This window comes from Scardinius erythrophthalmus (genome assembly GCF_964197995.2).
Source record: "Scardinius erythrophthalmus genome assembly, chromosome: 1".
NCBI classification, from domain to species: domain Eukaryota; kingdom Metazoa; phylum Chordata; class Actinopteri; order Cypriniformes; family Leuciscidae; genus Scardinius; species Scardinius erythrophthalmus.
The window spans coordinates 69,674,309-69,700,381 of NC_138221.1; the positions used below are offsets into that span (position 1 = coordinate 69,674,309).

The 26,073-nt window shown below is 40.7% G+C and overlaps 2 protein-coding genes across 2 annotated transcripts in view; both read left to right on the plus strand.

The window, feature by feature from the left end:
- Positions 1-4,729: 4,729 nt before the first annotated feature.
- On the plus strand, positions 4,730-20,985 carry LOC308688250 (fish-egg lectin-like; the record flags this gene model as incomplete). Its single annotated transcript, XM_081361200.1, has 6 exons — positions 4,730-4,787; positions 4,929-5,156; positions 5,278-5,489; positions 5,688-5,812; positions 5,909-5,981; positions 20,917-20,985. 6 exons carry the CDS (start codon positions 4,730-4,732, stop codon positions 20,983-20,985), a joined length of 765 nt encoding a protein of 254 aa, XP_081217326.1.
- Positions 20,986-23,134: 2,149 nt separating this feature from the next.
- LOC308696562 (NACHT, LRR and PYD domains-containing protein 3-like) overlaps positions 23,135-26,073 on the plus strand; it is a gene marked incomplete at its 5' end in the record, with an annotated part of 98,315 nt that continues 95,376 nt past the window's right edge. The window contains one exon of the mRNA XM_081375366.1: positions 23,135-23,811. Within this exon, the coding sequence (XP_081231492.1) occupies positions 23,135-23,811 (677 nt within the window). The remainder of the gene's footprint in view (positions 23,812-26,073) is intronic.

The window sequence follows — 26,073 nt, forward strand, 5'->3', positions numbered from 1 at the left end:
GATGGATGGATGGCACAGTGTGGCCCTTGCTCAAAGCCCGGGACGTAGCTTACAGGTCAGGAGACAGGCTGGCTTACAGTAGGGCCCGGAAAGAACTGGAAAAGGGTATCCAGCTGGCAAAACTCAGATACAAACAGCGCATTGAGGAGCACTTTAATAACAACAACCCACGTAATATGTGGAAAGGTATAAGGACCATTAAGGACTACAAGCACAGTGACCGGCAGATCAGCCAGGACCCACTCTGCCAGATACCCTGAACAGCTTCTTTGCACGCTTTGATTCATTGAGCAGCAGAGAGACTGTACATCCGGGCTATTCAATTGGCGGCCCGCGGGCCAAATGCGGCCCGCCAATCATCTCCATCCAGCCCGACGGCACCAACCTCCCTCCTCCTCTTTTCCTGGCGGTGCGGCTAATTTAGTTTGAATTTGATACTCGCTCCGATTGACCTGAGAAACGTTTTATGTGGGAATATTTCAGCAGTTATTATGTGTCCCGAATTTATGTTGACTGAACCAGCGATACCAAACATTCGTGAATGAATCATTCTTTTGGTTCGATCCTTTCTAAACGCGCTTGCATAACTCGTCCACCGACGAGATCGTCAAAGTGGCCGGTCAGTAACGGTCTAAAACTATTCGGACTCATTCGGACCGCTCCGTCACTGAATCATCTGAAGCGGTTTCTCGGTCAGTAACAACAAATAGTTGCGTTTACTCCCGGTCCCGGACACTATTATTAAACAGCGTTGCGACAACCAGTGGAAAGCGTTACAGTTCGACAGAAACCTCTCTGTTACAAACCACAAATCACTCGATGATTTAATTAGTATTAAATCGGATGAAACAGCCTCAACATTCCCAACAAGACTGGTGAGGAAAGCAGGAGAAACATTGTGGCATGAACGAAATTAGAAGACTTTAAATCCCCTAATCACCCTTACAAACATTTACCATGCATGTACTGTAGTAATTTACCATGGTTGGGCAGAAATGTGCAATATTTATATTGAATACTATGTAGTAATAAATAAATATATATATTTACTATAAAATTATACAGTATAATAGTAAATATAGTGATTTATATTGCATTAGATTTATTAGGTGGGTAGAGGAATATATAATTAATGTTTGTTATGAAATTATGGCAGTTTCTTTGTAAAGGTGCGTACTGAGTATAGTTTTAACTTGTGTTTAGGCACTTTTATACAGTGGGAGTGAGTAGCATGTGGTTATCAAGTCTCACTGTCAGAATATTTTCATTTAAACATAACAATTATAAATAAAATAATTATTATTTCTCACCAACAGCTACAAGTTTGTATAATTAATTAATTTGTTCCAAGGAAAATAGTTGTACACAGCTGTAAATTATCAAGTTTTTATTTATTATGGTTTTATATATCTGCATACTGTTGGTCACCACATTTCCAAGTAAATACCATACTTTTTTAGGGTTACTTTAACTTATTTATTGAAACTGTTATGTTTAAATAAATAAGATAAACCCCCAAACCAACCCACCGGCCCACCTCAACTTTTCGATTTGATAATCCGGCCCTCGAATGAAGCTAATTGAATAGCCCTGCTGTACATCTTCCCCAACCAGAGGAGCAGCACCAGCCCCTCGTCCTGCAGCGGCACCAAGCGTGTTCTACCCTAAAGAACATCAATATCAACAAGGCTGCAGGACCGGATAAGGTGTCGGGTCGGACCCTGAAATCATGTGCTGACCAGCTGGCAGGAGTTTTCATGGACATTTTCAACCTGTCCCTGCAGCTCGCTATGGTCCCTGTCTGTCTCAAGACCTCTATCATTGTGCCTGTGCCAAAAAAATCAGTCGCCACCTGCCTCAACGACTATCGTCCAGTTGCCTTGACACCATTAATCATGAAGTGCTTCGAGAGGATCCTCCTTAATCACATCAGAGATGCTATCCCTGCCGGTCTGGACAGCCTTCAGTTCGCCTACAGGAAGAACCGCTCTACGGAGGATGCTGTCTCGCTAGCACTCCATACAGCCATGACACACCTGCAACACCCCAACACTTATGTTAGGATGCTATTCGTGGACTTCAGCTCAGCTTTTAACACTGTTCTTCCGGTTCTTGTGGTGCTGAAGCTCCACAACCTGGGACTATCAACTTCACTGTGTTCTTGGATCAGTGATTTTCTCACAAACCGACCACAGATGGTGAGGATAGGGAACTTTACATCTACCACCCTGATCCTAAATACTGGAACACCGCAGGGCTGTGTGCTTAGCCCGGCCCTATTCAGCCTTTTTACTCATGACTGTCTTGCTATTCATTCCACAAATACGCTCGTGAAGTTTGCGGACGACACCACCGTGGTGGGTCACATATCCAACAATGATGAGACTCAATACAGAGAGGAGATCCAGCACCTGATATACTGGTGTTCAACTAATAATCTTATTTTGAACACCAGCAAGACCAAGGAGGTCATAGTGGACTTTAGGAGGTCCAGGAAGACGAAGCACGCTCCTCTTTGTATACAGGGGGACGCAGTGGAGCGGGTGGGTAGTATTAAGTTCCTGGGCGTCCACATTTCATCTGACCTGTCCTGGTCTGTCAACACATCATACCTGGTGAAGAAGGCGCAACAACGCCTTTTCTTTCTCAGGAATTTAAAATGTACTGGACTCTCCTGTCAGTTGCTCAAGAACTTCTACAGTGCCACAATAGAAAGCATCCTTTGTTTTAGTGCAACGGTGTGGTATGAAGCAAATATCAATCCCTTCTTAAATGTCCGCGCCAGCGAGCGCTTTGGGCCGTTTAGTGAAACTGACGCAAATAACAGTTTAAATAAATAAAATAATGATTTAAACTATGTTTTACTTCTGATATAAACATTTAGATTAAATATGCCATTCAAATTAATGGAGTTAAGCACTTAAACATGAAATCATTATTGAGAAGTTACAACATTTTTATATTCAAATTCAATCAATAGAAATATTTGTTGTGGATGCGATGTTTTTGAACACTTTTCCTCTGGCATGCTGTGTTTTAATGTTTTAACCACAGAGATAATTGCTTATCATGATAATACCAGATTGTCTGAGAAAATAGTTTCGTGCAAATAATGCCCAAGGCCTATTTGTTTCCATTAAAAATATAAATCAATTAAAAATACAATTCGACCAGTGGAAAAGATTGAGAAAAACTTTCTCTGAAATGTATTTTAGCTCCATATACGAACGGTTTTATAAATCTGAATATTTTTTTGCGTACGCCATTTTTGGCTTTCGGGCGCACGTACACTTTTAGTAAGGTTCCTACGCACAGTTTTATAAATGAGACCCCTGGACACATTATATGCTGTCCGGGTCAAGAAGAAGGCCAGCCGCATCGTGGCGGATCCCATTCACCCGGGAAATGGACTGTTTGTACCGCTTCCTTCAGGAAAACGATACAGAAACATTAAGACCACCACAACCAGATTCAAAAACAGCTTCTTCCCTAGAGCTGTGAAAGCCATCACCCACTCCCTCGCAGGCATACACACATGTAACCTACCTACACAGCCACATACTTCACTTGCTCACACGTACACTTATCCCTACTGATGAAAAAGGACATTAAAATACATAACTCTGACTGTTTTTTGCATTTCGCTCTTTATTTTTATTTTTATTTTGACTTTATTTACATTTATACTTTAGTTTATATTCACTCCGCTGCTATCTAATACTTGAGGTGTTAGAGTTGACATTTTTATCTTATATTTTTATATTTTTATTAAAAAGTTGGGTTTAAAATTGCTTGTCTATATAATTGCTAGTGTTTATAAAATTGTTTATGTTATTTTCTTCTGCTTTTGATAATGTTTAAAGCTGAGAGTCTCATACAAAATTTCGTTATGTGTGAGCTTAAACGACAATAAAGACTCTTGAATCCTGGATGTGCATCCCACAAATCTCCATCAACTGCAAGATGCTATCCTATCAATATGGGCCAACATTTCTAAAGAATGCTTTCAGCACCTTGTTGAATCAATGTCACGTAGAATTAAGGCAGTTCTGAAGGCGAAAGGGGGTCAAACACAGTATTAGTATGGTGCTCCTAATAATCCTTTAGGTGAGTGTATGGTTGCTGTATATGAAGCATGCAGGTTTTTTTCATATGGGTTCGCTTACATTTAATGATGAGCACATATCATTAAAACCTTTTCATTTATGGAGTCAGATGAAATAACGAGTTAATGCATATGAGAAAATGTATTTCACTTAATCAAATTACTTTGCCACGAGGAAAGACAGTAATGCGCAAAAACCTTCACCCGCTGACCAGATACCTCCATTGGGCCAGGTTTACATGTCCAAACAAGAACCTACAAGAGATTGAGCTAAGCTGGGGGTATAAATACACTGGGCAAACAAATGAACTAAACTAGGAGCAGGTGACAGCAATATGTAACTATAGAAACAAACGGCATAATCAGGCAACATATCAGCCCCCAGTCTAATCAGGCAACATAGTTCAGCTATTTAAATGACCCCTCAATAGCATTTGTCATCATTGGATGCAAATTTCTAGTACTTGTATCACAGAAGAGAAAAATCCACATTGACTGCTGAATTCTGGTCTATCAAGAGAAGGTTCTCTTCATTTATTTAATGTTAATTTAATATTCATTATGTTTTATCCTTACTCATATTGAACTCCCTTATATAAATGATTTATGGTTATGAACAGAGCAATGAAGGTTTTTCAGAGCGTCCTGCTACTCTTCAGCTGCCAGTTCCTTCCCACTCTGGGTAAGCTATAATGTGATTTGATAACATCAATATATTATAAATCCATAAAAAAAATAAATAATTGATGGTGTTTTATATAACCGTATGTAATTCATTTGTGAAAGTGTCTATTTGTACTCATTTTGCTCCATGTTTTCACAGCTTTAATCTGTAGTGTGATGAATGGCACACTGAAGCAGATAGACACTGGATCTGGTTTAGTGGTTGGAGTGAATGATCAAAATGAAGCGTTTATCCTAAATTATAATGTCTTCATAAAGCTTGGCATGTCTCTAAAGCACCTCAGTGTTGGTCCTGCTGGTCTGCTCGGGGTGGATGCAGCTGACAAGGTCTTCAAGTTGCAGGGTGGTACCTTTGTGCAGATTCCAGGTGAAAAGGGAAATTACAGAAACCAATACATGCTTAATCGGTCATTAATTTGTTTTTAAGACATTATCTTATCGTTATTCTCAAATTAATCTTTCATCCAACCTGTTGATTGTACTGTTAGGCCTCCTCAAACAGGTGGATGCTGGAGGTGATCAGATCATTTCAGGTGTCAATGTGAATGATGACATATTCTGCTTAAATATGGATGCTAATAACAATTGGCCATCCAGCAATATTTCTTGGGTTACAATTAATGGAAAGCTGAAGCATTTCAGCTGTGGCCCGTACAGCTGTTGGGGAGTGAACAGCGCTGACCAAATCTACATCTTGAAGGTAATGTCATTATGTTAAATACAAGGGCATGAGTTCAAGTTTAAATAAACCAGGTTTTTAACAAACTAGACCTCACACACGTTTGATTTTCTGACATAACTAAAGAAATAAAGAAACTGGTGTGGAAGCAGCAAAGGCAGTTATTTCATGTGACTTTATGATGGTTGACTGGTTTGTGTCTCTTTGGGTCTGGTGCAGGATGTGACGAGTAATTCCTGTTCCGGGTCCAGCTTTGTGAATATTCCTGGACTTCTGTCCATGATTGAAGTAGCAACTGATGGCAGTGTCTTTGGTGTCAACTCTCAAGGGAACTTATACCAAAGGTGATTAGAACCTTCATCATTTTTAACATCGTATGAACAAAAGTGATTAATTTTCTGATATAAATCAAATGCTACATTAAAGTGGTTATTTTGCAGAACTGGCGTCACTCAATCCAACCCCGCTGGCACAGACTGGATCCCGATGGTTGCCTGTCCCAATAACCACAAGCATGTAAGGATGGCTGACGCGAAACAGTCGTTCCGAAGCTTTGCGAGATCCCGAAGCGCAGATGTGTCGAAACACTGATCCGAAGCGTGATTCGAACAGTGTTGCCAACTTAGCGCCTTTGTCGCTATCTTTAGCGACTTTTCAGACCCCTTTAGCGACATTTTTTGAAAAAAGCGACTAGCGACAAATCTAGCTACTTTTTGAACAAACCTCAGTAACCTCCAAATGTTGCCAGCATGAGTCCTGCGAGCGCGAGATTTGCTTTCTCCTTGCCGTCACACACACATCTGCGTCTACCCTGGTCTGTGAATGGCTGAGAGCAGCAGCACGGCAGCTAACAGACGTGAATGAGCAGTGTTTTTTCCACGGACTTATCACTTATCTTTTGTTTTATATTTAAAGAATTTAGTTTGACCATTTTATTTTCCTTTCTTTTCTTGTGCTTATCACTTGTAATACTATCACAGTGCTTTAGTTCACCCAGTTCCCAAACTCTCTCAATTCAGATAATTTTACACAATTTTTATCTACTCGTTCTATTGTCTGACAAAAAAATATAGTAAATGAAAACAGCTTTATTGGACATTCAGCTATATTATATTATATTAATATGTTATATTAAAATACAGTATGTGAGCATGATTTTAATGAGAAAAAACATTAGGCAGGCAGAACGCAAGTACGCCGCGATGACGTCATGAATATGCAAATTGACGTATGACGTCATCTAGCGACATTTAGCGACTTTTAGGGGAGGCGTTAGCTACTTTCCTGTGAAAATAGTTGGCAACACTGGATTCGAAACACCCATGTCACGTGACTATGACCAAACGAAGCCTCGAAGTGTTTCACTAATGCCGAGTTCAGACTGCATGATTTTAGCCCCGATTTTGGCTCGCCGACAGGTTTTGAGAAATCGCCGACAAATGCCTGAAATCACAGGCAAATCGGTGCTCGTTCACGCGAGTGACAATCACGCAGTGTGAATGAGCAAAGACGCGATCTGAGAGAATCACCGACGAGTCGCCGACGCCCGTGAGATATTTGGCATGCTAAATATCTGGACCTGTCGGCGATTCAAAATCCTGCTGTGTGAAAAGTGTTCTGACTGAAAACTACATCAGCGATGACCGATAGCCAATGAGAGAGCAAGATACAGAGCAGCGGGGAGTTCGGGGAGGATTTATAGACCACAATATCAGTATTTTAATAGATATATTTACAATTATATCAAACAGAAACAAAGCACAAACATTTGCTTGACCAGCAGCAACAGCAGCACATTGCAACATTATTTATTTACCCCAAACCAGTGGTGGACGAAGTAGCCTACACATACCATGTACTTGAGTAAAAGTAAAGATACTCAAGGTAAAATATTACTCAAGTAAAAGTAGAAGTACTGCCTTTAAACATTCACTTGAGTAAAAGTACAAAAGTATTTGCCTTCAAATGTACTTAAGTATCCAAGTACTATGATTTTGTTATGGCTAAAATTTATACACACACACATATATATATATATATATATATATATATATATATATCTTTTTTTTCTACGTTATGGGAGCAGCCTATTTCCTTCCAAAATTAAAGGTGCATTATGCAACTTTTAAAGTTAAAAATACCCGTTATTCTAACCCATACATGCTTAAACAATTGCCTGATGGGCTGAATGAGCCCTTCTCTGATCAATGCGATTGCCTCTATAATCCTGTACAGTAAAATAAATAAGAGGGATTCGGGTCGGAATCTGAGACTGGCCGTGACGTCATGCGCGTTCAGTTGCAGTGCTGCAGTTTCATTTGTCGCCAGAGGGGGGCATAGTTCTGCAAAAACTCAGAGACTTGCGTTATGCACCTTTAAACACCAAAACGTATTAATGCAGTGTTTCTGCTACTCCCCAGAAAAAAAAAAAGCTATTATATGCTAGTAATTTTAGTGTCAACGTAATAAGCAATGCTCATTATGCATCAATATTTACCGATAATTGCTGCAATAATAGCTGCTGCTCTCTGCCCCGCTTAAAATCATTGGCAACGCGATTTGTTTGGAACTATTGAGAGCTACACGAATCACGTGACCGCGCGGCGGCGAGATCACAGCGGCTGCACACTGCACAGACCATTCAGTGAATGATATTAAAATACTGCGAGATCGATTAGAGTGTACTAGTGTAGACGGCTCTGTATGCTTTTCAATCACTCTCGCGATGTCATAAACTGATCGGTCATAATCAGTTGCAACTCTCTTATTTAACAGCTCTGGTTCACGCAGATAGCGCCAAGGCAAGTTCAAAACAAAGCACGCACGTTGTAGGCTAGTGATTGGTGGCTCGTTTGACCAGTTAAGTTTTTATCCACTCATAAATAAAAAGGAACGACTGATTTTGAAAATGTAGTAGAGTAAAAAGTAAGATATTTGACTTTGAAATGTAGTGAAGTTAAAGTAAAAGTCTTCCCAAATTTAAATACTCAAGTAAAGTACAGATACACGAAAAAACTACTTAAGTACAGTAACGAATTACATTTACTTTGTTACTGTCCACCACTGCCCCAAACTCTCTTTGCAGAACACACAGTCCTTGCTCCCCTTGTCATCCCAGCCATTTCCTCACGCATAATGTTTTTCTTTTTCTCCTTTTCGCTGCAAATCAGTGCACAGACAATTTGGATCGCAAGGTTCTTGCAGGCTATCATTTTTAATAACAATTTCAAACTCGCGCGAGAACTGCGGTCTTACGCACGCGGGATTTTGCGTTATTTCCTTATCACTTCTCGCGTGTGTTTGGTTGCGAAACGTAGTTTGCGGACCAGACAGAAGTTGTCGACGATTCTTCCTCCTGAAAGTCATGCAGTGTGAAACCTCCTGTCGCCGATGCATCGTGCAGTGTGAACACACCAGCAACTGAATGTTACCCTGGATAGTCATGCAGTGTGAAAAAGAACAGTGACCCGACTACTTTGAAAATCGTGCAGTCTGAACTCGGCATTAGTGTTTCATCAGGTGTGGTCCGCCGAATCAGCGTTTGATTGACACGGTCGGGAACAGACCACACAATCGCACATCTGTATAAAAGTGAAATAAACGCATTTTGACCTCGTGGGTTTTTGTGAGAGGAGTTTGACTTTGAGATAGCGGATTTTTGGTGATATAGTGACAGTGCGATTTGATTAGTTAGGCCTATAGGCAATAGGCTTACATTTAAATTTACAAACAACACATTGACTGATAGGCTAGAGACAGACAGAGTATATAGTGACACATTAATAGATACATAGATATAAATATATATAGACAGCTAGATTAATAGATAGATACATATATAGATAGATTACAGATACATATATAAATACATATATTATAGTTAGATACATATATAGATAGATTATAGATACATAGGCTATATAAATACATATATTATAGATAGATACATTATAGATACATATCTAGATACATAGATAGATTCATATAGATAGATAGATAGATAGATAGATAGATAAAATGGAGGCTCCCCAGAAGAGATGCCACATCAACACCAGTAGAAACACAGGACAGTTTATGGGAACTTTTTGATACTCGTGTAGAAGACTTCAAGTGGTAACCACAGGACACCATGGAAACACGACCACACAACGATTGAAGTGATGATACCCTGGGATATTTATTCACCTTAAACAGAGTAGTGAGGCACAATTAGGGACATTCGAGAAGGCCTACTCTCTCATTCCTCCGCTTCCCCGTCTGCATACACCATGCGTCTGAGCGCGAACACTTCACAAAGGCATTATATAGCATTTAACATGTAAACAATGGTGCTGAATTACCCCACATAACAGGACAGCACTCACAGGGAAAATAAATGGAAATAAAATAAAACATTTGAGAAGGTTAACATACACACGTTAAATTCACTTAAATGCACATATAAATGTTCTTTAAACTGATTGTTGAACTACTGTATGTATAATAAAGTTCCTTTTTTACACAAACAGTCTCATTGCATGAAGATATACACAAGGCATTTTAGTATGAAATTAGCCCTAATATATACTGGAGGTAACGTTACACAACTATCAAGTTTAACTCACACTTTACATAGTAAACAGTCAAATGAAAGTTCACAAATTGGAAAAACATACCTTAAACAGAGTAGTGAGGCACAATTAGGGACATTCGAGAAGGCCTACTCTCTCATTCCTGCATTGAAAGACGCACGTGAAAATGAGGCACTAACTTTAACACGGTTAAAAGAGCAACTTACAAAAAAAATAATCGAATCACACTTATACACATTATGACATAACCTCTTAACAGTGTTTTGACATCATAAATAAAGTGATTTCATTACCGAAAATCAGTCAATACAAGACAAATAGAAGAGAGAAAAACTACCTCCGCTTCCCCGTCTGCATACACCATGCATCTGAGCGCGAACACTTAAAGGAGAAGCGATATAGTTTCCGTAGGTGTCCCACTAATTAACAGAGTTGTAAAAAGTACTAAAAAATGTTACTCAAGTGAAAGTACAAGTAATGAGGGAAAATTTTACTCAATTAAAAGTAAAAGTATCTGGCCAGATTCGTACTCGAGTAAAAGTAAAAAAGTACCACATTAAAATTGTACTTGAGTATTAAAGAAGTAAAAGTAACAGCAAGAATGAAAACTAGAGATTCTTGTTTAAGATTTTAATCTCTAAAAACATGAAGTGAATGAACCACATACAAGGTTTTATCCTGCTTTAGAACTGTTTGTATTTAATTGTATTTATTTATCAAACTATAATACTACTATCTAATGCCTGTATGCAACATTCTTTAAACAATCCACTAAACATGATTTTACCACTAAAAGAAAAGAATTAGCTAAGGTACAGCCACTGGTGCTCTTGATCCTGTGGCTGATTTTGGACCACAAACAATGGACAAATAGAGTCTTCAAACGCCTCACATGTAAAGTTATTCGCTGTCAAAGTGACGCCAAAATGTACAGTAGGGGTGTAACGATACACGTATTCGTAGAACGGTTCGGTTCGTTGGACCATTTTTCCTGCCGACCAAAATTTCGTTATTTCAAATGTAGGCGTGTTGCACGTGGCAAGCGTGCTCATAATGTAAGAGAATCCGGCGCGACCACAACAATTCCCAACATCAAATGGCAAATGTAATGCAAGAGGAACGAAACTGCTCGTTATTGTGTGGTTGAAGGGCCGTTTATCAGTTTGGACCAGTGCAGCGCGAGCCGATCTTGATCAAGCGACACTGTTACTACACAGCGCTAATAAGAGATCCAGTAAAGAAAGCATTTGAATTCGCCACAGAAGTAACAACATCGCTGCGAGATCTAGTGAGAAACATTCACATTTCTCCGTTATTAACGGATCAAACAGCGCTGACGTGGAAACCAGGAAGAAACTTTGTGCCATGAATGAACTATCCAGTGTCCACAGATCAGCAACATTCACCATGGATTTACTGTAGTAACACAAACTGCAACCATGTAAGTTTGGCAGGAATAGTGGCTATAATGCCTTCAAGTAACATTACGTCAGTTTTATTTTAACATTATGAATACAATTGCTGCCCTCAAATGTTAATCTGAACTAAAATAAACCTTTGTTTTTAACTACTATTATTTTACTATTTTAACTACTATACTACTATTAAATTTAATTTTTTCCAAGGAGCTTTTTTGTTTTATATGCTCCTAAGAAGAGTCAATTATAGCTCCAGAATTGCTCAAAGTACAAAAATATCATACTTTATGATGTTAGTTTTAATAAAAAAAAAAAAAAATGTAATCAAGGAAATTTCTCTGGCATTTCTTTCTTTTTGCTGTATCGAACCGTACCGTACCGAACCGTGACACAAGTGTATCGTATCGAACCGAACCGTGAATTTTGTGAACCGTTACACCCCTACCAAAATGACTGGGAGTCAATGGAATGCTAACAGCAGGTGATGGCTTGTTAGCCAATGGCGGCCCCCGGGGGTGGTACGCTCTTCGGCTGCTGGATTGTCCCCCTAAGAATGACTGTTATAATTTCTCTAATTTCTAGGTCAAGGTGCTGTGCATTGTGGTAATAGATGCGACATGACGTCACTTCCAAAGGACCAATGAACATGTCTGACCAATTTGGTTAAATGTGAAAACAAATCTCATTAAACTAGACTAGACACTAAGCTTAATTAATCTAGGCATCAGCGCAAATCAATTGGTTTGGTAATAGCAAGGAAAAATAGAATGAAGTGATCTCCAAAAAAGAAGTACTTTTTGACTGTAAATAAAATTGTAAGGAGTAAAAAGTACTTTTTTTTCTTAAAAAATGTAATTAAGTAAAAGTAAAAGTACTGATTTTTAATTGTACTCAAGTAAAGTAAAAATCCCCCAAAATAATACTTAAGTACAGTAATCAAGTAAAATTACTCAAGTATTTTACACCTCTGCTAATTAAAGCCCCACATACAACAATTGATAGGAACTCTCGATCGGAACCATTGAGAACAGTACATTGAAAACAAGTTTTGCTGAAGTTAACAGTATATACATTTCTTATTACACATAAAAAAAATTAAATTAAATAAAAAACTCAAATGCCTAAATTGACCGGCTACATACTTCCCCCTTAACTTCACAAAACTTGAGCTTGCACCTTTGTGTTGAATAAGGGAGCAAATAGGGCAATTAGATTGTTACTTGACAACATCATTCTGTCATACAACATTCATGTTTCCCGACACTCACAGGAAAAAGAACATAAGAAAGTTGATCAGGCTCTCAGATATTCTTTTGCTCAAGAGGTGCCTTATACACCACTCAATGTGACTTAATTTACACTTTTTTTGTTGCCTCACATTCTTATTACTGGGCCCACATCACTTAAATCCTCTTAAAATAAAAGAGACTTAGAAACATCTTTAACTGCGTTGTGAGTTGTTCTCTGAGTCATATTTTGAATCAGTCTGTTTACCGGTCTAACTAACCTACCAACCCGTGTTCGTACCTGGGTCACTATTTCAGATACATTAGGGGGTGCGCTAGAGATGGACAGGGTGCTGGTGGATCTCAACTGCTCTCTCGCACTGGGCATTGCTTCAACTGCACGCACTTGGTCTTGAGAGTCTGTAAGATTTGATGGGATGATTTGGGAGTCGGACTGAGGGAAATTAATTTCAGACCCTGGGTCAGAATCGTCTGGTTTACTCCCAGGCTTTCCAGGATCCATTACACTCTCCTGATCTCCTGCATCTAATCGCCCTTCCACCGAATTATCTGTGTCAGGTAATGAAGCCACCCACTCAGCAGTACGCTCCGTTTCAGGAAGGTCACTCCCCAGTGCAGAATTATGTGCCAAAGCTTCACCTGACTGCTCCTGGCTGGCTAATGAGTCATCGTGGAAAGACTCATCTTCATGTTCTCCTTCCTCAAGAGGCAGAAAGTTGGCTTGCAACATAAGGTTACGGTGTACTACCTTCTCTTGACCCGTACTGATATTCTTAACACGATAAGTGTGGCATCTGGGGTCTTTAGAAACCACCACATAGGGCACTGATTCCCACTTATCAGCCAGTTTTCTCCGTCCTCTTTCACCCTTGTTGGCTAACAGCACTCTGTCTCCTTCCTCAATGTCGCATCCCTTTACTCTCTTATTGTAGAATTCAGTCTGTCGTTGCTGACTTGCGCTAGCATTAGCCTGAGCAAGGTTAAGTGCCTCCTTGAGATCATCTCTCATTTTTGCAACGTAGCTGCCATAGTCTGTGATGTCGTCATCTCTTCCAACACTATGGAACATAACATCTATTGGCAGACGAGGGATCCTTCCATACATCAGATAGAATGGTGCGTAACCCGTTGATTCATGAGCGGTGCAATTATAGGTGAATGTCAGTGTTTGTAACATCTGAGGCCACTTTTGCTTAACTCTTGGGGGTAAGGCTCGTATCATACTGCCTAGTGTGCGATTAAACCGCTCAGTGTGACCATTCCCCATAGGATGATAAGCCGTCGTTCTCGACCTCTTGACACCTGCAATCTGCATCAACTCCTGGATCAGTTCACTCTCGAAGTTCGCACCCTGATCTGAATGGATCCTCTCTGGGAATCCATAGATGCAGAAATATCTGTCCCACAGTTGGCGAGCTACTTGCTTGGCTGTTTGGTTTTTACATGCAAAGGCGTGTGCCATTTTGGTGAAATGGTCTGTAATCACCAACACATCAACACTTCCACCTCTGCGATCTTCTGCAGACCAAAAGTCTATACACACCAGCTCTAGAGGCCTGGTTGTCTTAACACTCTCGAGTGGGGCTCTTGCTTCTGGCTCAGGTGTCTTGCTCACCACGCAGCGCTTACAGCATCTGACATGCTCCCTGACATCTCGCTCCATGCCTACCCAAAAGAATCTTTCCCTGGTCAAGTGAAGTGTTCTGGCCTGGCCCTGATGACCAGCATCGTCATGTACTCCCCGCAAGACTGGTTGGGTGAGTGAAGCTGGGACGACGTACTGCCAACGTTTCTTCCCTGTTAGCTGATCTTTGCACACACGATACAAAACCCCATCCAACATTTTCAATCTCTCCCACTGTTTAAGAGTCTTCAGGATCTTCAGCGAATCTTTTGTCCTCTCGCGTCTTGATGGCCTCCTGCCACGGGAGACATAAGAAAGAACTCGTGCCAAAACAGGATCTTCTGACTGTTTATCCTGAAGCTCTTTCAGTGTAAATACTGGCAGCGCACTTTGACCAGCTGGAACCAAATTGTGCACATCCTGAGCCAGCCAATAATGCACTTCTCCCTTTGGCCCTGCACTCCACTCTACCTGGTTCATCAGTATGGCCGACACTTCATCTGAGGAGAACGATAAACCATTTGGCTCTTGGTCAGAGACAGGGGGTTCAACACTTTGACACTTAGCACTGATTCTGAAAGCGTGCTGTACTACGTCCTCTTTGAAGTGATTGGCCTCCTCCAGCAGTCTCGCGTAAGGTTCTGTTACCAACCTCCGACTTGCACGTGCTTGGACAAAAGGTTGTCGACTCATGGCATCTGCCACCACGTTCTTGCTCCCGGGGATGTACTGGATACTAAAGTCATATGGTGCCAACTTGGCAACCCACCTCTGCTCACACGCATCGAGCTTTGGCTTCGTCAGGATGTAGGTTAGCGGATTATTATCCGTCCAGACGGTGAAGGAATGGCCTTTCAGCCAGTGGCTGAATTTGTCACAGACAGACCACTTTAAAGCCAGGAACTCCAAGCGGTGGGCAGGGTAATTGCTTTGTGCACGCGAGAGAGCCTTACTAGCGAAAGCGACAGGACGTGCTCTAGTTTCGCCTTCCGAGACTTGAGAAAGTACAGCGCCCAATCCATCCAGAGAGGCGTCTGTTGACAGGATGAAAGGGCGGTTGAAATCTGGGTGCGCAAGCACTACTGACTCCAAAAGGGCTGACTTTAGATGACTGAAGGAGTCACGCTGTTCCCTTTTCCAATCGCTTGAGTTCAGCCTCCTGAAGGCAGATGGCTTTGTTCCGCTATTCTTTTGTCCCCTCGGTGCAGTGGTCAGTGCGAACAAGGGTTTAGCTATGCTAGAGCAGTTCTGTATGAATCGCTGATAAAACATAACCATGCCCAGAAACGATTTTATCTTTTTTTGAGACGGCGTAACCCCATCTTCCATCATAAGGTCTGTTTCGGTTATCGCTGTAATGGCTTGAACTTTGTCGGGGTCGGCCGTTACCCCTCTCTCATCAATCACATGACCTAGGAACCGTACACTCCGACGTAGCAGGTGGCACTTTTTCGGGGCAAGTTTTAGACCATGGGTTCTCAGGCGGCTGAACACCAGCTCGAGCCTTTCCATCATCACACTCTCATTTGGTGCAAATACTAGGAGGTCGTCTAGGTAACAGAGAATAGTAAGAAAGTTCTGGTCCCCGAATATGCCCATCATGAGACGCATAAAACTTGCAGGACTGTTGCACAAACCTTGAGGGAGTCGGTTGAACTCATAGAGTCCCATTGGCGTTGTGAATGCAGTGAATGTTTTATCTTCCTCCGCCATCTCTATATTGTAGAATCCTGAGGTAAGATCCATAGCACTGAATATGGCATTGCCGCCAAGCGCAGCTAGACAATCTGCCTGATGTGGCAAAGGATGGGCGTCTTTAGTAGTTCGGGCATTCAGCCATCGATAGTCGACACAGATGCGTAAGTCTCCGCTTTTCTTCCAGACGAGCACTAGCGGGGAGGCCCACTCACTTGAGGATTTACGGATTATCTCAAGCTCCTCCATTTCTGAAAGAACATGTCTGAGCTTGTGGTAATGGGCTGGTGGCACACGTCGGTAAGGCAGTCTGAAGGGGCGACTATCTGCAAGATGTATTCGGTGAGAGAAACCCTTCGCTTTGCCACAGTCTAATTTACTCTTTGAGAACACATCCTCGTATTTGCATATCAGCTGCACAAGTTGTTCCTTCCAATGCGGTGACACCTCGCAAGATTCAACATCAAGGTCGCTTAAACCGAGTTTGCGCAGTCTATCGCAGAGACTTGAATCAGGGAACCCACTGTCAGCGACTGAAACACCTATAGTTTGGTTCATGACTTTCAGCTCATTACTGGCTAGATGCTGGGGACTGATATCCAAGTCCTCCAAAGCTACACAAGGGTATACGTCAGCCAACTTGGTGTTCCTCCGCAATGTTATGGGCTTTTCTGTAGCATTTAGCACCTTGACTGGCACCCATCTGTCACCACTCATGGATGCTACCACCCGCCCAATGACAATGTTCTTATGTGACTGAGACTTTGCAGGTTCCACAAGGACAGCACTTCCCTCAGAAACAGGTGTGGTAGCAGGTAGGCGTCCCCAGACGAGGTGTTCTTGCTGAGGACACAGCACTACAGCCTGGGTGAGTTTGGCCGTTCCTATCTTGCTGGGCATTTCAGTGCCTTTCCACCTGTGGAGGCCAGACAACATGTCCAGAAACTGCATAATATCTTCATTTCCTGAACTTTCAGGTCGATTTAGGACACGCCAGTACCCATGTGTACTCTTCATCTGGCTGATGATGTACTTGATAACATTAGTGCCCAAGATCATTTCATCTCGCTGACCAGGTACGACAAGAGTGGGAACACTAACCTCATGTCCATACACTTCCATTTCAAGCTGGTAAATACTCTCTGGTCGAATGCTAACACCACCGCAACCAACAAGGACGATATCGGGGCACATTTCACTGGGGGTGAGCGCAACTCCTGCACTCTTCAACTTGCGTTCAGCCTCCACATTCATAGTACAGGCCATGGACCCACTATCGAGCAGTGCACGTAATGTAACTTGGGCCCCTGAAACCACAACATCAGTGTAAAACAGGCTGTCAGCTCTTTCCAACTTCATTACATTTTGATATAGAACACTTTTATCAGGAATTGCTTTGCAGCTTTCTTCATACACCCGAAGGTCATCTTTGCTGTTGAGGGTTTCACTTTTCCCGCTCACATAGTCCCCTCCCCAATGTGAGCAGGATAGTTTTCCTGAGTGTGAGGCACCATGTTCGGCTGGGAGGCTGGTTCTGTAACACTAGGACAGTCTTTACGCTGGTGTCCAACCCTCATGCAGACAAGACACCGTCTCTCTCGCATGCAGTGTGAGCGAGTGGAGTGTGCTGTGTCCCCACAAATGCGGCAAGACAGAAAGCGAGCTCCATGTGTTTGGACGGGCCTTGAAGGACCATACGCCGGCTGACTAGTCCGTTCAAGCACTCTCTCTAACATGCTGAGGACACGTTCTAATGCATCAGGATTGACTGCATCACCTGTCTTAGGACGGCTACTTGGAGTGCATGCTGCTGCATTGATAGCAGTTATTTCACTTTCCACGACTTCAACGTTAGAGATTGCTGTAGCTGTCGATACTTGAAGGGTGCGAGGTATAACTGTACTGGGTGCTCTGCAAAACCGACTTTCCCTCTGATGTTCATCAATAGCCTCCTGTATCTCTACGACTGACCATTTGCTCATAGGCTTACATTTAAACACACTGGACAGTTCTGGGTCAGGGCAGTTTCGTATGAACATCATGGCTACTTCCACACTCATGTTCTCCATGTTACTCCCACTGTGTTCTAAGTGACCATTGGCTCGTTCAGCTGCGGAGTTCAATCTCACCCAATAGTCGACGGGGCTTTCCTTAGCTTTAGGCTGTGTTGCGTAGAAATCTGCCAATGGCAACAGTGACACTGGGTGATCGCTAAAGTAGTGTCTCAACATGTCATAAATTTTCTCAACACTAGCTGGACTGGAAGAAGCTGTGCTTTTTAGTCCCACTTTGATTATGTTTTTAGCCCTTCCTAGGAGGTGACTCATGACGGTATCGGCTTTCTCTGCTTCGGGGCAACTGCTTTTCTGCAAGTACAGTTCCATAACATCTATCCACTCTTGTACTGTGTACTTGTCACTCTGGTCTCCCTTGAACATGGGTGGCTCTTTGATGTCAGACCTCACTATAAAGTTGACTTTGGGGGATTCAGGTTGGAGCACATTCTTGGTTAGCTCTGGTGGACTTGTAGGTAACGGGTTGACTACACTCTGACTGGCTAGCAAATGGCTGATTATGGACTCACCAATCTGACTACCCAGCTCTCCTATTAACTCTCGTAGCTGCTGTGTGACGTTGGGGCTGGGGTCAGATGGAGTGGAACACGTTGGCTGTGCTAACTCTGGATGGGAATTTACTTTTGGCTCTGACAAGGTACTTGGAAATAACAGTTTTGGTATGGCCCCTGTACTCTCCCTTACACTATACAGACCCCTACCCCTCCCAGCTAATGGGGTGAATATATCAGAAGCGTCTCGACCTCTTCCGGCCATTCTGAATGGTAAGACAAAAATGAAACCCAAATAAATTAACAGAAATTTGTGAAATATGCAAATATGCAGTGGTTACAGAAAAAAAACTCAATGAAAATATATAATTTGAGATGAACTCAGTCTTCAAAGGAATGTAAAGGTGAACGTCAACGTCCAATATGTGCAAATGTCCGATGTACGCTTGCGTGTAAAGTGTACGGCACAGTCTGGGATTAAGTGGAACTTCACGGTGGACAGGTAAACGCGTGTGTGTGTGTGTGCAAATGTCCGAATAACTTCACTTGAATATCTGCTGTGTAGATCCTCTGGCCACGCAGAACACGTCACAGCACACTGCTAGACCCCGGCGATCGGCTGCAGCTGACCAAGTGGATCCGGGTCACGGCACCAGTTTTATGTAGCAGACTTCAAGTGGTAACCACAGGACACCATGGAAACACGACCACACAACGATTGAAGTGATGATACCCTGGGATATTTATTCACCTTAAACAGAGTAGTGAGGCACAATTAGGGACATTCGAGAAGGCCTACTCTCTCATTCCTCCGCTTCCCCGTCTGCATACACCATGCGTCTGAGCGCGAACACTTCACAAAGGCATTATATAGCATTTAACATGTAAACAATGGTGCTGAATTACCCCACATAACAGGACAGCACTCACAGGGAAAATAAATGGAAATAAAATAAAACATTTGAGAAGGTTAACATACACACGTTAAATTCACTTAAATGCACATATAAATGTTCTTTAAACTGATTGTTGAACTACTGTATGTATAATAAAGTTCCTTTTTTACACAAACAGTCTCATTGCATGAAGATATACACAAGGCATTTTAGTATGAAATTAGCCCTAGTATATACTGGAGGTAACGTTACACAACTATCAAGTTTAACTCACACTTTACATAGTAAACAGTCAAATGAAAGTTCACAAATTGGAAAAACATACCTTAAACAGAGTAGTGAGGCACAATTAGGGACATTCGAGAAGGCCTACTCTCTCATTCCTGCATTGAAAGACGCACGTGAAAATGAGGCACTAACTTTAACACGGTTAAAAGAGCAACTTACAAAAAAAATAATCGAATCACACTTATACACATTATGACATAACCTCTTAACAGTGTTTTGACATCATAAATAAAGTGATTTCATTACCGAAAATCAGTCAATACAAGACAAATAGAAGAGAGAAAAACTACCTCCGCTTCCCCGTCTGCATACACCATGTCTGAGCGCGAACACTTAAAGGAGAAGCGATATAGTTTCCGTAGGTGTCCCACTAATTAAAGCCCCACATACAACAATTGATAGGAACTCTCGATCGGAACCATTGAGAACAGTGCATTGAAAACAAGTTTTGCTGAAGTTAACAGTATATACATTTCTTATTACACATAAAAAAAATTAAATTAAATAAAAAACTCAAATGCCTAAATTGACCGGCTACACTCGCATCCATCAAACCAAGATTATACACAATGCTACAGCTGATGCCACAGTGGAAGTGAAAAAAATACATCAACGATGCATATTTGCCCAGAACTCATGATCCACTAACTTACTGGAAAGAGAGAGCAGTAATCTTTCCTCATTTGTATGTCCTTGCTAAAAAATATCTTTGTATGCCAGCAACAAGTGTCCCTTGAGAGAGGATTTTTTCAAAGGCTGGAGAAATTATCTGTAAAAAAAAGTAGGCTAAGTCCTTCCACAGCAGAGAAATTAATATTTTTGAATAAAAATCTCTAAAAAAAAGTGAGACATTGTGGCTTGATTTCTTTTATTAATGTTCATTTTTCATGACCAAAATAACATTATGCACAGTGAGGAGCCTATAGGTTACAAGCTTCACATATTAGAAAATTATAATAATAAAAAAACAACACATTTCTTTAATGGCTCGTCAAGGTTGTTTCAGATCAACACCTGCAAGTGACCACTAGGTGTCACCGTTGAGACGGGTGTCGGATTGATTCGAAGCTTCGAAACAATATGGCACATTTGGTTCAACTGTTTCATTGCTTCACGAGGCCTCGATCTGGCCATCACTACAAGCATGTGAGCTTTGACCTGGGATTACTGTGGGTCGTCTGTGTTGACGGCTCCATCCGTAGATGTACTTAGGATGGCTTGAGGGTGAGTAAATCATGGGCCAATTTAAATTTTTGGGTGAACTATCCCTTTATCGGTATAGTACACCCAAAAATTAATATTTGTCATCACTTACTCATCCTCATGTTGTTCCAAATCTGTATGAGTTTCTTTATTCGGCTGAACACAAAAGAAGATATTTTGAAGAATGTCAGTAACTAGACAGTTGACAGTATAGCCATTGATTTCCATATTTTTTCCCACTATAGCCTATATTTCCTAATAACTACATATTATATTATTATGATATAATATTATCATTATTAGTAATTATTTTGAAAATTATAATAATATTTATCAGTAATTTATCAATATAGATATTACAGTACAACACCGTATAATTTACAGCAAAAGCAGATCAAATGACGAAATACAGTACAAATACAGTAAAGTACTATTTGGTAGTTTACAGTACTGATCTTGTGTACTGTAAAGTGAATTACAGTACAGTTACTGGAAATCCAAATACATGCATCATGCATGGCAACCGTGCTGCCAGTAATGTACTGTAGAAATACAAGAAAATCGTTAACAGAGAAATTGTTTCAAAGATGCACACAGTAAATTACTCTAACGTGAATGCATTGATTGATTCCTAGGTTTATTTTGTTATGAATAAACAAATGGGCGATCTATAAAGCAAAAACCTTACAATTAAAGTTGAAATGTTGTAATGTTCAAGTTTTTGATCTAAAAAAGAAAGATGCGCAAAGAAAATGACTCTAACATGACCATATTGATTGATACTAAGATATTTAGTTTGTTACAAACAATGTGCAATCTGTAAAACAAAAACCTCAAAATTAAAGTTGAAATGGTATACTGTTGAAAAGTTTTTGACCTTGAGAAAAAGCTTTAAGTATATACTAACAATTTGTATGTTTATTATTTAATTTTATGTTGGTACATTTTTGTGAAGTACACCTGTTTTGACCTGACGTCCATTGAAATGGACAAAAAAAAAGTACAATTAAAGCAAAACATTTTTAATTTTTTTTTAATTTGGTCTCATTTATAGAAGCCTCATGAGCTGGGAAAATGTACTTTTATATTTTTCAGAAACCTAAAACATAATTCAGGTCTGAAGGGGTTAATATCATTTTTGGCCGAACTATGACAGAATGTTCAAAAGTAGTAGTTTGGTAATTAGCAAAATTGTAAATTGTGGCATTTTCTTTGAATTTCCATTAAAATGTCCAATATTTCCATTTAACATGTCCAAACAAATGAATCCCCAATTTTTTTTTTTTATATATATATAGCCTAATACAAATTGTGGAAGTGGGGACGCATTTTCTTTTAATATAGTCTCGCATTTATATGGCACAGCTTTAATTTATTTCCTCGTTCCAAACCCGGAAGTGAGAAAAGAATCCATTCGAGGAGGAGCTGCTGGATGTTTACCTGTGACATTTACCTGTCTCACGGTGAAATCGAAAGCAGTCGATGACTGTAAAGACGACATTTCGGAAGACAGAAAATCAGCAATCTCTTCACATGTGACAGTAAGTTCATTAAACTTTTCATAGCTGTAATATCGATAAAGTATTTGTGTCTCAACAGACCTTATGACGAACTCAAACTCAAACACATGATAAGTGTTTAAGGTTACTTTCGTTATCTAGTCCTATTTCACGACACGTCAACTGTAACATTCATAAAATGTCAGAAAAAACTTACACTTGCTTTTTTCTTTAACAGGAGAATATTAGTTTAATGTTGAAATCTTCGGTTGACTTTAAATACGTATTTAATTATTTTTTATAATATCGTAATGCGTGTTCAGTGACGCAGTGAGACTGGGGAAGGAAAGTGTGGCCGTAGGATAAACATTAAAAGTAACACCATATTTGCTTAATGCGAGACGGATTGTGAAAAACACCTTCAGCAGTGTGAAATTGAAGGTGAATCCAGTGTTTACCGACATGTTGCTCTATAAACATACTATTAACTGCAGAAAAACTGTTGGCGTTAAGTTAAAATGAATTAAATGCCATTTAAATATGTCAAATATTTAAATGTGTCAAAATTCAATTGTGTTTTGTGCGTGTTTTCTGTGTTCACATACAGGCCTTTAAATAAAGTTTTACATCAAGGAGGAAGAGGAGAAACTTCCTGTAAAATGAGTGTGTGTGAGGAGAGAGAGGAGGAGGCGTCTGTTCACACTCAGAGAGCAGCATCTCCAGGATTCAGCTGTGTGTCTATGAAGAGTAACATCTCCATGATAGATCCCCCTAAACTCCGTGATGGACCATCTCCAGGATTCAGCTGTGTGTCCATGAAGAGTAACAGCTCCATGATAGATCCCCCTAAACTCCGTGATGGACCATCTCCAGGATTCAGCTGTGTGTCCATGAAGAGTAACAGCTCCATGATAGATCCCCCTAAACTCCGTGATGGACCATCTCCAGGATTCAGCTGTGTGTCCATGAAGAGTAACAGCTCCATGATAGATCCCCCTAAACTCAGTGATGGACCATCTTCAGTATCCAGCTGTGTGTCCATGAAGAGTAACAGCTCCATGATAGATCCCCCTAAACTCCGTGATGGACCATCTCCAGGATTCAGCTGTGTGTCCATGAAGAGTAACAGCTCCATGATAGATCCCCCTAAACTCCGTGATGGACCATCTCCAGGATTCAGCTGTGTGTCCATGAAGAGTAACAGCTCCATGATAGATCCCCCTAAACTCAGTGATGGACCATCTCCAGGATTCAGCTGTGTGTCCATGAAGAGTAGCAGCTCCATGATAGATCCCCCTGATCTCAGTGATGGACCTGCTGTGACCTCTGACCCTGTGTGAGTATCATGAAGTTCAGGGCTTTCTTGGCAGTCAAGATATTATATTGGTTCATCGCCTCTAAAAACTGTTAATAACACCCATACAGACAAAAACAAGTGTGCGTATGGTTGCACAAATAGTTGTTCAAATAAAGGGCAAAAAGACGATATAAAATATGGATCCAAATTGAATATATTTATAGATGATAGTCTTGGAATCCAGATAACTAGTTAGCCTCATTAGTATGGAAGTAAAATAATGGCAAATGTTTTTGAAACAAAAAAGCTTGTTGATATGCACTACTTGAAAAAATATGCATTGCTTTAAACCCTGCTTGCATTTTATTGCATTGTATTTTTAGGGCTTGCATTTTTATGGGCTGGAATTCAACATGGTTGTATATTTAAGCTGTGAATATTTCAATTCAAAACATTTCACACGTTTTCATTATAAAAAATTAAATAATCCATATTCACCTTTCATATTTCACTTCCAAAATGTTCATTCTGTTTAAAAATACAACCAATAATATTTAACTGGCAATTTTCAGTCCATTTTATTTTGCTTTACCAATTCGCTTCTACAAATTCAGTGGTTCAGATTTGACAGAAAATTCAACATTTGACATCCAGTCGCGGCAGGAATATCAGTAGTTTGCCGATTGATAATCTCCATCTGCTGTTAGTCGACCTCACCAGCTGGGGGTGCAAGCGGATGTTGATGAGAAAAAAAACAATAGAGCAACAGTAAGAGACTCATTCATTCAAAAAACGGATTTACAGAAATGGAGAAAGCAGTTAGACTGGGTAAACCCAGCCTGATCTGGGGCGTTTTGATTTCACCCTGGAGCTCAGGCTGGAAACCTGTACTATTATCTCTGCTGCTTTAGTTACAAATTTGCGGGAACCAATCACAAACTGGCTTATCCACATGGCGTGCTATTGGCGGGTTTAACCCAATGACAATAGAGAAGCGACAGCAAACACACTCTGATTTACCCGTCTCTCGCACAACCGTCAATCCAATTCTGTTTAACCCCTCAACAATGCTCAATGGCTCATTTAGTTTAGCACACAAATCGCTCGAGTGGCTGTAAATACCACTGTAAATATCACTTTCATGTTTTATTTGCACAACCTGCAAAAATCGCTCTGTACTTGCTGCTTTTGCAAACCGCTGATCAATGCTACAAACCAACACGTTTGTTAACACGTTTCCTGCCTGGAGTTTTTGTGTCGCTGATTGGTTGAAGGACTATCCAATTGCGTACAGAGTCATTTGAACTATGCCCGTTTTATGGCGGCAAATCAATGACAAAATTAACGGAGTGCACAACTGACGCGCGCAGTAAATGACACAGGATAACAGATCTACACGCGAGGAAATGGGACCTCACGAGCTCATTCAAACTCTCCGTGCGCGCATGACATCTCTGCACACAATACAAGCCCTCGCGCACGCATGATCATTCCCCTTGCTCTCGCGCTTGATGATCTCTCGCCTGCTGCTTTTGCTCACTCGAACACTTTTATTTTTTGGCAGTCGAGGGGCAGGACTTACTGTTTTAATAACCTCAAATGGTTGCATGTCCTTGACTTCAGACATGAGACATCACTTAATTTGTTTTATTACAAATACTTTATTAACAGGAAATCTTACTAGTGATTGCATTGTGTTAAGAGATATTTACAGACTGTAATGATGCATTTCCATGGTTATTAGCATTGTAGATCTACTAAAAATTCTTAATTTTTTTTACGTAAATCCTAATTTACTCTCTTACCTTTTTTCTTTGATTAACATTAGCCGCTTTCCGACCAAGTAGTTACTGGAACTTGGTTACAGTATATGAACTGTCCACTTCTAAACAGTTCTAGGAACTACTCTCCCCCAAACTCGGGTTTGCTGTTTGCGTTTGCATTGGCCAAGTGGCCATAGGAACTGGTAGGAGGGGTAAGGGAGTGACGCAAACACGGCGACGGACCTTTATTTTGGTGGCGCTGAGAATGCCAGAGCAAACAATGCTCGCATTCTCTGTGTTCATTAGTTAGCGATCTGTCTAACAGTACTGTTTAACATGTTATTAGATAGAACTGTTATAGAAAGTAGACTTTATATGAAAAAAAGGTTATTAGCCTATGCCGTGTGGTTGATGTCCAGTGTTGCTAGCGGAGCAGAAATACATAATCATGTTTGACTTGGTCCCCTCAAAGTTGCGTTGGATTTTCTCTTCAGCATAAAGGTTTAGATGCCAATCTATCACTGTTTTCCATGTTTGT